The following is an 18,223-nucleotide window of genomic DNA, read 5'->3' as shown; positions in this document are numbered from 1 at the left end:
TTGTTTTCATTTATGTACCAGAAAGTTTTTTTCATTTTCCCCAATTAGTGGAGAGCTCTTGAAAGGCTGTGCGTTAAATTAATTATATTTTTTCTTGTGCTGGGCCGTAAGGGCTCAGTAGTCCAGAGGTCAGTGCAGTCTTGTTACGAACAGTTGCTGGTGATTGTCCATATCCGAGGGAAGCACCCTATTCCTACCTTATTTGCAATTTATTTCCAAAATTATGTGTATATTTTAGTGGTCTTAGTTTTGGTCTGCTGCAAAATTTTACTTCACCAGTGTTAGTGACAATTGGTGAAAGAGACATTTCATCAACAGAAAATAGTTGCTCCACTGCTCAGTTTAATTCCAAACCACAACGAGAAAATACTACTGACTGATATAAATCACGAAAATAAGTGCACTTTTAAGTGTTAGAATAAAATTTATTAAAGGGCAAGCAAAACAAAAAATATATATATATATATTTAGTTTTCTGCAGGTACACAGACTGCAAATTAAGCCATTTTTTATGTTGCATTACAAGCCTTTGCACATGTGCAAGTTTATTTTTGTGCACGCATTTGTTGGTCCGATATGAGGAATGTGCTTTTCACTATCATGCTTCCTTGCACACCTTCGAAACACTGTGGAAAATGACCTCTTGCTTTGTAAGTCTGGTCTCCATATCTGTCTGGTGGTATTTCACTTTAGGATACAGTAGCACAATTACCTTGTGATTTGGGATTCTTCTGAATCTCCGGTCAGTGCCTGCAGTCATGCTTTTGGCACCTCACAGACACAATAGCATTACAATCAGTATTACTGTTTTGCTGCTTGCTTGTAGCTCAAAGGTTTTACTTGAAAATATGCACATTTTTAAACATTCTGACTATTTCTGGAAATAAGAGAAACATTTGAAATCAATTCATTGAACTTTTAAAGATGGAATTGTTTTGTTTGAAGTCTTTCGTCTCCTCTCTTTTAGCCGTTATACCCAGGTTATTTTTTACCCTTCTGCTTCTCTTCTTCCTTAGTCGTGTCTTCTTTTTCCATTTACGTTGTCAATCATGTGTGCATGTCAAACGATAATGGAGACACCGAGTTTTGAAGAAAGAAATGGGACTGTGTCCAATGTGCTCCAATGCCAGTGGCTGAGCTTTAGGTAAAATCTTATATGCTATATTGTTGCTTATTTTTTGTAGTTCCCATTCTACTTTCTTAATTGCCCACTTTATTTCGTCAGCTGTCATTTTTATTTTGCCCTCATAGTTCTGTACTTTTGTGCAAGCATAAGGAATATCTGTTTCAATCCATAACAATCTGTAACTCAATTCACCAATGATTGATTTGAAAATCTTTTCCCTATAACGCAAGGCCACTGTTGAATCTGCCTCAACCTACTTAAAATCTTAGAAACGCAGGGCCCGGGCTGTCATCAATAACATACTTAGCTAGATCAACACCTTACAGGTGTTTATTATGGGCAGTTTAAGAGCAAAACATGTCAAACAGGAGAAAATTCGACCAAACTACTCTACCACAAGCTGCAATTTCCTAAATCAGTTTTGGAAAGAAGTTGACCACTTATTTTCATCGGGAGCAACTATCGCCATGCAATGACAGCCATTTTTAGCGCATCTTGGATTTGTAGCCAACTCTACTTTTTATTAAGAAGAATAGTTTCATTTTACCTATTGTTGCCTCTGGGCCCTAGGACAGCTGACACCCTACAGATGGTAGGCTCCAGGACCACAACCATTTCGGAAAGCAAGTATAGGGGGGTAGTTAGAAAATCAGTGGTGGGATAGAGGAGTTCGCCCAGGCTTGTTCTATTCTATAGATGGAGGTCAGCAGGCCATGGAATGTTTTGTATGCAGCAGTTAACAGAAGTTAGTGTTGACTGAACACTGTACTCGGCTAAGCAGATCTGGGCAGTCTTTTCTGGGCTAATACAATGAATTGTTTGAAAGAATCCAACATGTTTTATCATGATGCATAATTCTCCAGAGATGGCTTCTAGAACTATACAATTTCTCGTGATGTAGGCTGCAAAACCACACATGAGGTCTTCAGAACTGCGCACAATCCGAATGAGGCTTCCAGAAATGTCCCGTCTTGCAAATCAATTTTCCAGAACTTGACACAACACTGTTACAAAAAATACCATTGTAAAAGTGAATTTCACAGTGAATGATGTATACGTATGAAAACATCTAGTCTACTTCTTATAATTAGACAATTATTTTGGGAATCTATCATGTTTCTGATTTTTTTGTAAAACATTCCACAATTCTTCAGGCTTTTTATCTGCCTCATGGCATGTACAATCTATACATTCAGAAGCCTAAAAGGAGGCACAACTCCTTTCCTTTTGCACTGGATAACATCCAGCATAGGTCTAAACAGCCTGGATCCATGTGGGGTTAGGATGTCTGTGTGTCATTTTATTCTTGATGTCAAGGTGAATAATTGACTACACGTTTGATTAGTTGTAGATTTCTTCTTTGAAATATTCAGTTCACGACTGTTGCACTACTGCTTTGTCTTGGCAGCCTCAATTCTGGTGGCATCAGTATTAATTGAGAACTTCTAGTTATTTTGCAACAAGCTCGTAGGTCTGGCTTCACATGTTCTACAACTTAAGTGCTAAAGGTTCGTAGCTCTTCGGAACAATCTGTAGTTAACTTTCTTCATGTGTCCCAAATGTAGCCAGAGGTTCAACACGCGTACCGTGGACGTGCACTGTGCATGCCCTTATTTTAGACTCACTATTGGCATAAAAGCCAAATAATATTCTAATGTGTGACAGAACTGCCTTTAGGAAGATTTGGGGATTGTTGGATGGAGTGGAGTAACACGTCTATAAACCAATGAACAACCTAATTTGATACCTAAACGGTCCAAAATGGACTTCTATGCACTTATTTGAATCTGTGATATCAAAAACGGCTCTCTTTTTAAATCTAAAATGTTTCCAGTAACTAGAAACTAGACCTGGCCTGGGGACTAGGTTTCTAATATAAAAAAAAGAAATCTGACAAATGGTTTGTGGCCGCTGTCTTCGTTTGGTTGGCTGAACCATTATGTTGTATCAGAAACATAGCTGCTTGTCGGGCGCGCACTTTCTGGCACAGTTGTCAGAATTCTAGCAGCACAGAGTGGGTCGTGGGGAATTGAATCTGTTAGCTCCGAAGCAGTAGCATATACATCTTGTAGGTAAGAGAATAGGGGCACATAAAATTGTTGGCTCTGCCGTTGGGAAGATAGAAATCTGATAACCGGGAGTGGACGTATAAAACTTTTCCATCTTTAATCAGGGATGGTACATGTGACCGGTGTGGGGATAAGTGCTACATAAATGCTAATGAAAATAAGGAAATGTGGCAGATGTAAACATTAGGATGTGGCAATTAAATCCAACATATTTGACGAGACAGAAAAACTGCCTGCTTTACCCAGGAAACTAGACATTCTTCCAGCATGTATCACAAGGGGATATGGGAATGTTGCCAGTTTGGGGACAGGGGACTGGGATTTCCAGCAGTTTGTGGAAATGGAAAATTATTCTGGCTGAAAGAAAAAGGTTTTAGTGTGGGGTAGATGAGCTGGGAATTCTGGAATGTTGGTGTGGGGATACATGCAAATGTAAGATTTTAGAGAACCCAACAATTCAGTCGCTACAGTAGTAAGTGGGAAGGGGAATTCTGGGGGAATTCCCTTTCTGGAACTGGGAACATTAGCAGAACTAAGTAGAGGGAATGGGGATGTTGACGTGGAAAATTTTAAAGTATGAGTTGGTGATCTGGTTGATTTTACCTCATGGGATAGTGTGTACAGAGAATGTATTATTTTATTTTTCGTTAGAGTTGGAAAGTGCTTCTAATCATCTTCTGGTGGGCTCTATTTTAGGCAATGAGGAGCAAGGGTTGCTGGAAAATCAAGCAGCTTGGTCAGTGGAAACTGTCTATATCTGTAGCTCGGTGTGCGATAAGGGAATTCCGACAGGTTGAAGAACTATAATCAATTGTGTATATTGGCAGAATTGAAAATCTGTCATCTCAGGGCAAGTAGAACATAGAAGCTCAGCCGTTTAAGGTTAGGAATAATATTTTGGTGAACTGGGAAATTCAACTATGGGATAAAAGGAAAAGTAAGGGGGCGAAAAATGCTGGTGTGAAGCAGCTCAGGGTTAACTGGGCAATCTGTTGTCTCTGGTGAGCTCAGAAAGGTTGCATCTCGGTGGCAGGCAAAGAAATCCTCATGCCCAGGGATTATGAACCTGCGGAGGAAGTGTCCTATCTACTGAAAAATGCAGAGTTAGATGGATGCCCACATTATAAAATGTGCCTCATGGCAAAATCTCCTGTTGCAGTTTAGTTATATTCTAGTGATATGTAGCTGTGATAACTGAAACAGACTAGCTCAAGATCTCAGATGAGAATTCCAGAAGACCCTGATCCACGACCAGAAGCACAGCCCCAATGGGGGCTCAAATGTTGGATACTTTCAACCTCGCATAAATTCAGCCTAGACCCACACTAAAATTAGCTAATTATAATCTGAAATTCCTCACACTGGACAAGATGAGTTTTACGCCCTGCCTCCCAACGCCCACCATGTCTTCAAGTAGACTTGAGCATTTATTTGCCGAGTTAAAATCCCTATTATCAAAAGATTGTCTGAAAATGATGTTTATCAGAATATGGAGTCGGGATTAGCCGGCGATTAGGTCTTCTGCCGTCATTCAGGGTTGAATTTTTGAGGTGTTCTTGATCCGAAGTCTAGACGCCCAATATTTCCTAGAGAAAAAAAGACAAGTTAGAATGTGCACCCCTCCGAGCCATTGCTACTTGTATTTGACCTACTGCTGACTGTATCCTGCCTCTACTCCAGGTAAGGGTGGATTACGATACACCAGCAGGGAAATGTTATACACACCAAGCAAGTTCAAGGAACCTAATGAACTGAATTGGCCCAACTGTAAGTATTCATTTACTTAGTGTGGCTAATGGGCTGTATGATGTCCGAATCAAAATAGGACGCCATTATTTGTCATTGGTTTTGGTCACCAGAGCAAAATGGAGCTATTCTGCTGAAAATGAAAATCTTGCAACTTAATTCTTAGGTCTTACCACACATACATTCAAACAAAGAGCCAGAATCTTAACATCTGGTCACTTTGTCTGATTTGCACAAGTAGAAGTGGTCCCCTTAAAATCATGTGAGCAATAGGCCATGAAACTGATATGGTACATGTACCAGGTTTCCAAATGTGTATTTGAGATTTGTACCATTACTTGGCTTGATGGCAAGAACCGTGCAATTTATTGGCCTGTGAACCACTAAGCCTACCCTTCATAACACAATATATACAATTTAACATTGTAGTTTGAGTAATTAATGGAGTGTATGGAACTTCACAGGAGGAAATATGATCAATTTTTGATGACCAGTAGAACGCATTCTAGTGATACTCTATCTGCTGATCAGTGCATAGGTTAACACAAACACACATATCAAAAATACCAGGATTCACACTTGCCATTAGTTTGGTTTTCAGAGATGTTGGGCTGTTAAAAGATGACATTGACACTCCTACCTTAGTGGCACAAAACATTGACTAATAAAACAAGTTGTAGAACTCACTTGCTCGTTTTTAGATCTCCCCTACTAAACCCAGCATGCTCTGTCTGTTTCAAGATATATTGTTGCCTTACAGTGGGCTTGGAGCCTGCCCATTGATTACCATTGGTTGGCTTCATTGTCCCTCTTATTTGCTTGCCTCTTTATTCAATAGTGTTTTTGGCTTTCCTTCTTGTATTCGTCCCTCCCCTGATATATATTGTATCACAAGGGGACCCCAATTTGTTTTTTAACCAGGTGTATTTAACAGTTTAGGAATAACAGTGGTGCATATAAGGCCAGTGGCTCCTGATAGCCAACACGACACAGAGGGCAAATATTTCTATATCCTACGGTGTCAAAAAGTTCTTTTGAGCAGGTATAGCCCGGGACACATGGATATTGTGTGGCAATTAATTTATTCCACAATATGTATATGTTATTTCAAAAGAATTATAGCTCCAGTGCACACAAGTAAGTGAAAAAACACAGAACAAAATTGACTTCATTTTTTTGGATGCCTGACATAAACAACCTCATTAATTTTTGGGAATAGATATGCCGTCAATATCAGGTCATGGGTTTAACAGGTGTGGATCTCAGATGGAAAGAAACCACACCAGTGATAGTAATACTACTGATCGAACTAATGCCGTCGCATGACCTCCTGTGTTCTATTTTTCAGTTTCATGTAAGAATCGAGACCTACTGATGCTTCGATAATGTAATGTCAATTCTTGTTCAAAAATGGGACCTCCATTATTGTGCAATGTGTCATGACAATGTGTCGCATATGCAGATAATGCTAACAACTGCTAATAATAAATGGGTATTAAAAAAAAAGGTCAAGGGTTTAAGTCATTGCTAAAGAGGGTCCCCTTAATCCTTTCACTGTCCTTTTTGCATCTTTTAGTCATAATGAAGCCAATGTATTCACTATTAAAAGTGAAATGTTTGACAAGGAAATAAATAACTTCTAAACAAAAGCAGAAAAACAAGTAAAAGAATTCATTGGATTTTTTAATATAAATAATGAAGTTTAAATGAACTGACTAATTAAAAAAAAAGTTAGTAAATAACTCTAAATTAAAGACCGCTAGTTAGTGTTCCCTAATTGACCAAATTGTGTGATCCTCGGTATGGACTTCGGAGTATCTCCGTCACTTCCTATCTCCCCTTTACATTGCTTTACTCTGCAGACTCACTTATATCCTTTTTCTCCCCTTTTCTCTGAAAGAGCCCATCTCTATCTCACACATCACCTCTTTCATTTTCAGCACCACCTCCTGCACATACTTCTTTTCATCTCCTCCACTTCACCATCCCGCCCACACACAGCCCACCCACTCACCTGTTAGCATTGAATATTCTTCACCGTTGGAGCTGTCAGTATTTTGGCAGCTGTGCACCTCTTTGCCTACAATGTGCTGGTGCAGAAAGTTGCCACTGTGCCCTTATGCCAAGAATTTCCTCCAGTATGCCAGCACAGTCTTTTTCCATAGGTGTGCCTATGCCAAGAATCACTTCCAGTATGTTAATACCAGCATTTTGCCATAGATGTCCCATATGCCAAGTATTATTTGTAATATGCTAGTTCCAATTTTTTATGATGGGTGCCCGTCATGCAAAGAAGTGCCTCTAATATGCATGGGCCAGCATTTTGCCATGGGTTCCTCTTTAAACCAGGAATTGTCTTCAAGGGCCATTAGCAGAACCGGAAGCGTAGCACCATATTCTCACTCACTTACATTCACACTTACTCACTCTCCCTCACTTGCACTCAGTTTTTCTCACGAGCACCCTTTACCTCCCTCATTCACTGTCACTCAGATTTTCACACTCACTTGCACTCACTCATTCTCTGTCTTTCCTATTGTCATTTACTATCACTCATTCCCTCTCAGTTACAATCACTTTTATTCGTACTCCTTCATTTTCATTCACTTGCTGTCACTCATGCATGTTCTCTCTCTCAAACACATGCACACAATTTAAAGAATTTACTTTTTTTTTTACATCAGCTGCCAGCGTAGGTCCATTTGAACCCCTGGTGCTCCCATTTTTATCACAATCCTAGTGAATTTTAAATCATTATTCATGATTTGTATAAATAATGGGTAGAACACAAAGAGGGTGGAATTCTGATGCATCAGGGCGAGCCACCCCTGAAGCCAGTGGTCGTGAAGGGTAGGCTGCTGTGACCCTTAAATGTGTCTCTGAGAAGATGCCCCTTTATTCACTGGAGACCAAAACTAGCCACACACTGCATGAGACCACACCTGGAATTAGGCCATATGGACTTTTATGATTGGGTCGTTACAGTCAAAGAAGCTGCCTAGCTTGCAGCTCATTGAGAAAATTCCAGATTACCAGAATGCCCAGCTCGGCCATGATGATCAATGCTGTTGACTGAAAGAAACAGTATAGTCACAAAGTCAGCAATGTGACATTGCTGTTTTGTGCCATTCTCAGACAGGAGTGGTTTAGTTTGCTCTGACATCACCTATAAACTGTTCTAGTAACAAACATTCATTCAAGTCACATTCTGATCCTGAAAAGTGTAGTTTCATGGTAAGAAATACGTTTTTGGTACAAAGATGTACGATTGTATTTGCCATTTAATACATAGACTGAGGAGGCCTCTTATAAACCCCATTTTTAAAAATATGAGAGATGTAAACGTGTGAGGAAGAAAAGGAGGTTGTACACATGTAACATATATTTTAGTATTATCTTGGTTGTCCTAGTTCTATGTTGCAGGATTTGAAATGAGCTAGAAACCTGGGCCTTTTTAAGGAAATATGTTTGTCCCATTTTACCCCTATAACGTCATGAGCTGGATTTGCTTTGTGCAACTCTTGAGAGGCACAGCCCTACAGAGTGAGGGACATGGTGTCTGCTGGGAATGTATTGCTGAGTTGCTTTCCACTCAGTTGAAAGTTAGGGAGTGACTTGGATTGAATTGCAAGGGCGAGATCTGTCCTTACGTTCCACTACCTCTCACTCACCTCGTAAACCAGTTTGTTTTAATAGATGTGGTTAAAGTGCTATCGCCAGTCCTTAACTAATGCCAGTCCTTAACTAATGCCAGTCCTTAACTAATGCCAGACCTTAACTAATGCCAGACCCTTGCCAGTTTAGACGCGGAATCCAGTCATGATGTCTAACACCCAAGTCACTGAAAAGCTGGCTTATAAATGTATTCAAACTGTGAATGCCACTTCCAACAAAGGAATGGCAGAAGAGGGGTGACCCATTATTCCACCCTGTCTCAGTTATCCTGTCGGCTGCTGCAAAGGTTAATTAGCCACATCCATGCTCATGACGGCTCCCGGCCGTCATCAGTCACGGTAGTCATGTGCTCAAGACTGCTGGGAGCTGTCCGAAAGGTGCCGCTCCCGCCACGCGCGGTTAAGATCCCGCCTGTGCAGGAGAATTAATCAGTGGGCAGAGTTCGGACGGCTCCCGGCCATCATGAGCACACCTACTGTGACTCATGATGGCCGCGAGCCGTCCTGGGTACCAGAGCACCATGCCCAGCTCAGCCCCCCTCGCACCATTGCAGAATTTGCTGCCCAGCGAAGGGGTTAACACTTCCAGCAACAATGGCTGAAAGGGGTTAAAACAGAACTCCTTTCTGTGTTAGTTCTGTCTTCTTACTTACATCTACCAGACAACTAAAGCTATAATGTTACCTCTGAAAATATACTAATTACTAACTTTATTTTCAAATGTTGGGTATATTGATTGTGTTGCTTCTCAGTTTTTTGCCTTGAAATGCTAAAGATCCATTTGTTAATCCAGTCAAACACACTCGTTCAAATATATTTTTACTCATGTTTTTTTTTTAACTTATTTTCAAAAGAACGGGAAAATATGGAGTAAGGCTGGATATTAAGATGTGTAAGTTAATTTACACGAATGGTTTCATTACCAAACAGCAAAACAAGACTGTTTATGTAAATATGAAATCTTACTTTCCCTACCTTGGCCACGTGTATGTGTTGATCTATATGGCACCCACTGCATCCCTCGTTCTTCATCCCTGCTGTTTCAGCACTCCCGTGTTCTTCAGAGCTGGTGACCTCCTCATGGTCATTTACAGGCTTCACCTCATCCTCCTGGGCTGCTGTGAGAGATCCAGGATCAGACACCTCAAGAGGTTTTTCTTCTGAGGCTTCTGCAGGATGCTGGCTTTCACTGGAGTCAGTTTGACAATCGGGGGCATCCTTCGTATCACTAGAAGATGACTCAGTATGGTGCGATTCAGTAGCCACATTAGATTCCACTGTAATGACAGGAATTTCTGTACTTGCATCATCAGCAGCCAGAGTTTCCTCTGCCGGGTGAGCGCTGTCTGCTGGTTCTGAAGGTACACCAATGTTAGACTCGGAAGACAAATCCTCTTGATTTCCATGAGAGTCTTCCTTGGGATGGTGGTCTTCTGAAGTAGAGGAGGAACCGTTTTCACCCTCATTATGTTCCAACACTTCATGTTTAGCTGCATCTTCCTCTTGGACTGTCTCTTCTACCGGAATAATTTCCATTTTCTTCTCTGCAGCATCTTCAATAGCTTCTGAAGATTCACCTTGTGTTTCTGTACTCTCTGGATGTGTGTCAGAAATTGCTTCTTCCTCTGACGTCACACATGGTTCGGAGGAGGATCCAGGGTTTTCTGTTAGAGCTTCTGTCGTGTTATCTATCGAGATCTCCTGCACTTCAGTGCCTGGGTTTTCAGGTAACTCCACACTCTCATCTTTCTCCTTCCTTGACATATCTTCAGGTTCTACTGCCTCTTCTGAACTTCCGTGGACTTCTGTGCTTGCAGCTGCAACAGTCTCCACACTCTTTATGTCCTCGTCTGCTGTAACATCAGCTGTGCCTTGAGCTTGGAAGTACGTGCACTGTGAACCCTCATCTTCCACTTTTGTTGGTGCCGTTATTTCCTGTTCAGCTACCTGAGGCTCTACATTTAGTGGAGTAGGTTCTGGGTGGGAATCTTCCATTGTGGGTAGTGAAATGCGACTTGTTGGCAAAGTTTGCAACGTTACAGGATTAGTCTTCTCCTGTGGTTTCCTAAAACCTAATAAAAACAAACAAATTTAGAAAGCAGAACCCCCATCAGGTGCTGTTTTGTTTCACAAGAAAACCATATGTAGTAAATTATATATTATTCAGTTTTCAAGTCGGGACAGTGTATTTGGAATATTTGTAGTGATTTGAAGAAAAAATATTTGAATACATTTGTTACTTTGACCATTTTCATATCATAGCTGTTACATTTTCTGAATTAAACAGTTTAAAATCACTTGTGAGAGATGAAGGAAATAGTTTGGATAGGTGCTCCGGCAGCAAATACAGATTAAGAAATTACATAACACTTAAGGGTGCTGCAAATGTAACATTTTCTCAGACATCATTTTAGTGGATAATGTTAAAACATTGATGTATGGGCTCCATATTAAAACTTACGCACTGGAGGCGCAAGGACATTGTAAATAAGCCCCTAAGAGACTTGGGGAGGAAAAGAAGGTTCCAGCAAGAATCCGGACCAGGTCATCGGGTTCCAGACGATGGGGTAACCTTTTTTTGTTGAGTCCGAAGGACATACCGGTGACAACATTGGATCTTTGATGACATCACCGCAGCACCAGTGTCTTTATGGCACATTCGGTTTCTACAGCTCCATAACTGCCACTTGTCCCCACATCACAGACCTGTCACACCTTCAGACAATCCTGCCTCTGAGCTAGCTGCACTGTACGTTTTTGGACTTACACTTTAGGATTTTCGATTAGTATTGGGGTCCTACAGGTTCTAACGTGCAAAACGCTGGCGTTTTAAAAAGCCAGGAAAGGACACCCATTGCACGAAGGTAAATCACTCCGTAAGAACCGCTTTTGTCATCATTATCTCATAGCGAAAGCAACAGCAATGCTGTGCTGTATTTATATCAACTTTCGAGGGTTTTTTAATCAGACAAAATTGCTGAAACAATATGTGATGCATGTTGCTATATTTTCTTTTCCCCAACGCTACATATTGTTACTCGGACCACTACAAACTTTCAAACAGAGGAGGGGCGAGTGTGTTACTTGCATTTCAGTTGGTTCGAGAATGTTCAGGCCCCCTGGACAAGCACTGCAAAAGCCAGTAAATCTCACCTTTCAAGAGTGTTACCCGAATTTCTAGCTTTTGCAAAAAAGTTCCTTTGTGCCGCATCGGAAAAAGTAAATAATGCAAAAAATAAAAGCATGTGTACCTATGCTAGGGTGACCAACCGTCCGTAAATTTCACGGACAGTCCGTAATTTCGGCCGTCTGTCCGTTGTCCGTGAAGGATCTTTTAACGGACGCCATTTGTCCGTAATTTTAACCGGGCACCGGTCGCAGCTCCCTGAAGCCAGCGCAGCTTCCACCCACCTCCCTTCTTGACTCCGATGCTGAGGTCAGGTGTCACAGACTCCGAGGCAGCACAAAAGCTCACATACCCAGCAGCATTGGAGAGGCACAGCGGGGTGGCAACCTTCACACCGTCAGCCCTTGACGAGCTGTTAAGAGGTGCTTGAAGGTGACTGCCCCCTCCTCCCCAAGCTTCAGGAGCATCTATTCAGATGCAAACAGCCCTGAATACGCCATGTCTCCACAATTTAGAGGGGCTTCACACATTCCGTTTCTGCCCAGGGCTACTGTGACACCAGAGATAGGTCAGAAATGCGAAGGTCTTGAAGCTGGGAACACTGCTTTCTGGGCCTGAGAGCATTCCTGCAGGAATGGGTGCTCCCTGCTGCCTCGTCACTACAGGGAAAACAAAAGTCATGGTAGAAACCAAAAGCCTCGCATTTTATGATTTAAATGAAATCATGAAATGCGCGGTCTTTCGATTCTACCATGACTCCCTCCATATACAACAGAAACACACACACACACATCTCTGTGGAGGGCTTTAAGTAGGATGAAAATAACTGGGTGTGGGGGGGGGGGGTTCTCGTGGGGGGGGGGCTGATGTATAATGAGCGTGGCTTAACACTTTTAAGTTAGAAGAAATCTGTACTTAGCATAGTATGCTGCCCCACTGCTCTGAAGAGATTAGGAACAGCTGCAGGTCATTAGTTGCAGGTAAGGGAACGCATTGCTAAGCACCCAACTTTGAAATAATCCATGTGAGAGGGTTACCCCGGAACACTGGGAGCACGTGGGAAGGGAAATATTCACCCTGCTTGTTCATCACAATAGTACTTCCGTGAAAGGCTGCTTCACACTGGAGTCGAGACTCTGAATCGCACTTCATTCATTGGCCAGTCAAGGGTGTTTATGTAAAAAACGATAATGTCTTTAATTATAAAAGGCTGACAGATAGCTTTATTGTAGCCCTGCTGTTATAGTAATATGGGGTCTGTACGAATGCGGAGCATGCGTTTGTTTCAAGAAGACAATGGTGTAAGTTGTCCCTACCCGCCAAGCCCCAAGATTGTGAAGAGAGTCACCTGAGCATCCCATATCTGACAGATATTTACTGGCTTTCGGCTGAATAAGGGCCCCTCTGATTGATTAGGGGGCACTTGTGGGCCTTAAGGACACCTGTACCCCTGAAAGAAGACCGTGGGTTAATAGACTCGTTTTGGTTTTATATGTGATGTGTTTTGCGAAATCACATGTGTCTTGCTGTCACCGATAGCTTTAGAAACTCTACAAGACAATCAATCTCTCCAAATCCTGTGTACAGATTGACTCAACATCCGGTGAATCCACCCTTGGGGCCTTTCATTTCTACCATGCGCCCATGCAACATACACACACAGCGTGTGTTTCTGTTGTATATGGAGGCATGGCAGACACCAAAGGCAGCGCATTTCATGATTTAAATGAAATCATGAAATGTGCAGCCTTTAGTTTCTACCATTGCTCCCTCCATATACAAAAGAAACACACACACACTTCTATGTGTGCAGAGCTTTAAGTGGAATGAAAAAACTGGGGGGGGTCTCTAATAGGGGTGGCCAATGTAATTATGAGCGTTGCTTAACACTGTTAAGCTAAAAATCTGTACTTCGCATAGTGTGCTGCCCCACTGGTATTGTGCTTCATGTGCCATTGCCTCTCCAGATAAATGTTTCCGTTGGTTGGGTGTGCTTGGCTTGGGGGTCATTTTGCAAGCAGACCATTTAGAGGATTGGGCTAATTTTTGATCTGTTTCTAAAGTTTTCTTCATATTTGTGCTTTAACATGCTTTATTTGGATCCCCGTTTTCTCCAGTTTGCTGTAAAAATGTGGTGTAAAAGCCACCATTTGAATCAATTTTTTTAAAAAATAATTCTTGCGCACCCTTCTTTTGTGTTTCGGGTTTGCTCGCTTCGCTTGCTTGCTCGTTATATTAGGGTACAACATTTTTCGCCCCACCACTTTCAAAATCCACAAGCCGCCCCTGGCCCTACCCCACCCTGGAAGAGACCAAGATGATACTAGAATACTGCATGCCCACGCCTGTGCCCACCCTGGTGGATCCTGTTTCCCCCCTCCTGTAATGGCGCCTCCCGTTCCCCCCCCCCCCCCAGTGATGGCTCCTGTCGTCCCGTCCCCCGGCCTGTGATGGCTCCTGTACCCCCCTTGTGGTGGATCCTGTCTCTGCCCTGGGTGGCTTCTGTCCCAGTCCTGGAATGGCTCCTGCAGCGAGGGTGACGTTTTTGACGGGCCTCTTCTCAAAAAGGCTCAGCTCAAAATTAATATGAAAAGGTGGGCGAGTGAGCAAGTGAAAGGATGGCTGGATGCATTAGTGAAAGGGTGAATGGATGAATGAAAGACTGAATACATGGATAATGAGAGGATGGATAGATGAGTGAGTGGAAGGATGGAAGAGAGAAAAGGTAAATAGCTGGATGTATGGGTGGAAGGGTAGTTGGATGGGTAAAAGGGTGGATGGATGGGTAAAAGGGTGGATGAGTGAAAAGGTGGATGATTGAGTGGGTGGATGCATGAGTGAAATGATGGATGGATTGATGAACTGATAAGTGCAAGGGTGAATGGATGGACAGATGAGCGAAAGGGTGGATGTAAGGATGGATGAGTGAGAGTGAAAAGGAAGTTAGATGGCCAAAAGGATGAATAGATGAGTGAAGGAGTGAAAGGATAAATGGATGAGAGAAAGGATGGATGAGTGATTGATAGGATCAATGGATGGATTCATGAGTGGATGGATTCATGAGTGGATGAGTGGATGAGTAGATGGGTGGATGGATGGAAGGAAGGATTGCTAAGTGAAAGGGTCGATGGAGAGAGAAAGGGAGGATGGATGACTGAAAGGGTGGAAGGATGAGTGACTGGGTGGATGGATAGTAATGAAAGGATGGCTGGATGGGTGAAAGGGTAAATGGCTGGATGGATGAGTGAATGAATGGATGGGTAGAAGAGTGGATGGATGAGTGTACAGATGGATAGGTTGAAAGGGTGGATGGATGGATAATGGATGGATGAGTGAAAGGATGAATGAAGGGATGGATGAGTGAAATGATAGATGGAAGGATACATGATGGATAGGTTTGCAAATAGTTTAATATGTTTGGATATGGCTGGGCTTACTTATATACTATTGCGCGACCTCGGATGTGTCTGTAAAACTTATCCAATTGTCCTGAAGTTTTGTCCTGAATTTTGGCCTCCTGTCCTGAATTTGTGTCCTGAATTTTGCCCCTTTGTCCTGAATTTTTACACTCACCGCCCTGAATTTGCACCAATGCCAGTTGGTCACCCTAACCTATGCGGACCAGCATTAGCAAAAAAAATCTACCCCCCCAAAAAATCCTGGCAGCTTGATGTATGCCACGCCTGCGCCACCATGCACGCACACATGTATGCTGCTTAGAATTAGCGTAGTATGTAGCACCGTCTATGATCTGCAAAGTGAGACAGGCTTGTAGTTACAAACGTGTTATCACGCTGGGTCTAGCCAGAAGAGGGCAGTATTACATTAGAATAGTGTGAAATAGTGCCGTGTTCACTTTAAACAACACAAAGACCGAAGAAGTTATGGTTGCTGTGTAATTCACATTTTTCTTTGTTCACTACAACATAGGGCAATTGATTAGCCCACTTCAACCATTGGCTAATTTAATTGTAAGTGAAGGCATTCTGCCATTTCACAGGGAGCACATCAGCACAGCAAGGAGTCTTATTAATGGAGCGGGCTAGTATGTCAATGTGTGCTTTGGGACCCCAAAAATATTTTAGATTTTTTGAAATTTCTTGGCATTTTTTTAATTGGCTTGGGTCCGGTAGCTCTCTCTACAAATAAGGTTTATATAATAACCAATGACGCAATAAAACAACCTTATCATAGGGCTGATGAGCGGAGAGCCATCACCAGACCGTTTGAATTTACCAATGCTTGTTTTTAATGCTATTCAGGATTTGTATGTAGGTCTCAGTGCAGCTTGATCGCTCCTTCGTTTTAGCACAACTGGGAACGTGCCACCTCCCGCGAGACCAATTGAGTGCCCGGCCTGCTGCTTTCTCTGTGTGGTCCTTGCAGCGACATGCCACTCTCCAGGGATGCCAGTCTCCTTCCTGGCACATCTTCCATCTCAGCTGCCTGCTGCGTCGGCACTGAGTACCCCTACACGGGGGGCACTGCACGCGCCTCTTGGCTCGCCTCCCCCTGCATCCTCACGAGCTCCCCTGGGTGTAGTTTCAGGGACTCGGAAGATGCCTCTAGGTTCAGAGTCAGAACTTGAGAACAATGCAGTGTTTTGTGGTAGCCGTTAACCTTTTTGGTTTTCTCGCGGTTTCCTGTCAAGTTCCTGTTTACAAATATGTGAAGTGACGAGAGAGGTCCTTCTCTGCTGTGGGATATCAGACAGCGGAGCGTGGCGGAGCTTGATATGATAGATAGCCTAGTGGGCTAATGCACCTGTGTTAGCGGTCTGTGGTCAACCCGAGCACGTTCTCTAAGCCACAAATCTTTCTAATGTCAGAAAGAGTGATTCCCCTAAACTGGCAAATAGTAACGCCTGTTATTATCACCTAGAGAGAATGTTGTGCTATACTACATATAGCTACAATCATTTTGTTGCTGGGATCCAGTTGCCATCTTGGGCTCGTCTGTGGGCAAAATTAGGGACAAAGCGTTCGACTTTGATCTCGGAGATACCATCTAGTTGTTGAATTGCACAGCATCAAACTGGTATGGGGCTCAATCCCAGCTTCACTGCTTGATGAAATTGTGTGATCCTACTCAAATACTTTATTCCGCCGAGTGGAGGTGGGCGAGCAAAGAAATTAGCAGGGACAGCCGAGCCAAGGGTCCAGCTTGGCTCTATCAGCTAGTGTACACCGACCTCTGAAAAGGTTTGCAATGTAAATCACACAGCAAACATCACGCAAAATATGATGAGATTGCTTCAAAAATAGAAATAAGTGTATTTCTTTAACATGTGAAAGTCTTGGCTTTAATACGATACATTATTGGACTGAACTGCGAAATACTTATTAAAACCAAGAGTGAACTAAGAGGCAACACACTTATTATGTAATACCTGTAGATGGCCCGGTTTTTGTACACCTGATATTCTGAACTCACATATTTGAAAGTGCTATCATGCTGGAAAGTGAAGAAAAAGGATTTTTGATGAAATAAAAAATCTGATTGAGATCACCTAGTTTAAGCGGGGGAAGCCACCGTTTATCCAGGAATTCTGATTTTACTTTGCACAAATACACCACCGTGGAGCGATGCTGTGGAGTCAGTTGTGTTCTCCCTCTCACGCTCACATTAGTGCTATCATTATATGGTAAAAATACACACATATTGGCTACTGCTAGGCAAACCTTTCAAAGTCCTAAGCCTGATCATGGCATGCACCATTCTCTCCTTCGCATCAGGTTTGTCATCTACTGGACTCTACTCTGATATTAGATGGAGACATCTTTTAATTCTATAGCACGCCTGACTTGAAGGCCTTATTGGTGTTTTGTGGAATACAAGGAGTGCAACTATTAATTGGCTCCTGCCACACAACAGACTCCCCTCCCCCCCCCCCCCCCCCCCCCCCAGCCGATTAGCCTTTAACAGTCACTGGCATGTTTTTTTCTTCTTTTTTACAGGCCAGTCCATTTTGCATATGTGTGTCAACGATTTCTACTTCCATTTTTAATGTTACCACTTTGGTTTTTCTGCCTTGTGCAGTTTTTATATAGGGGGAGCTGGACCAGAAGGTATTGAGGAGATGTACACGAGCACCAGTTACATTACACAATGTCACATTCATTTTTATAGGTACAGGACGAGTAAGTGATTTGTTCAGAATCACAGGATGTTGAGCTGATGTTGAGACTCGAACTTGGTTCCCCAGTTCCAAAAGTCTGCAGCTCTGGCTGTAACACAACATCCTGGGTAGAGGGAGGGCGGTTGGCAGAAGACACATGAAAGCCCGGCTCTTTATGGGCTCGAGGTTCCAATGGTACCTCTAGCTGAATCAGGGCGGGGGCAGGAATGTTTATCAGTTAATGTGTAAAAACTCTCACGTTTAATAAATATTTCTCAATGCAGAGACATACTCTGATGCACCAAGGTGAAACGCTCCTCCCTGTTAAACAAATAGGACTTTTTTTGGATTTTGAAGACACCA

The 18,223-nt window shown here is 42.6% G+C and overlaps 1 protein-coding gene across 1 annotated transcript in view; it reads right to left on the bottom strand.

Moving 5' to 3' along the window:
* Positions 1-404: 404 nt before the first annotated feature.
* The window catches only part of LOC147750529 (uncharacterized), a 37,006-nt gene continuing 19,187 nt past the window's right edge, over positions 405-18,223 (bottom strand). The window contains exons 2-3 of the mRNA XM_086966757.1: positions 9,591-10,687; positions 405-4,781 (exon numbers count right to left, since the gene is read on the bottom strand). Coding sequence (XP_086822883.1) covers positions 4,764-4,781; positions 9,591-10,610 — 1,038 coding nt within the window. The 5' untranslated portion in view covers positions 10,611-10,687 and the 3' untranslated portion in view covers positions 405-4,763. The remainder of the gene's footprint in view (positions 4,782-9,590; positions 10,688-18,223) is intronic.

This window comes from Lissotriton vulgaris, chromosome 1_1 (genome assembly GCF_964263255.1).
Source record: "Lissotriton vulgaris chromosome 1_1, aLisVul1.2, whole genome shotgun sequence".
Classification (NCBI taxonomy): domain Eukaryota; kingdom Metazoa; phylum Chordata; class Amphibia; order Caudata; family Salamandridae; genus Lissotriton; species Lissotriton vulgaris.
This window is presented reverse-complemented; position numbering and strand designations above follow the sequence as displayed.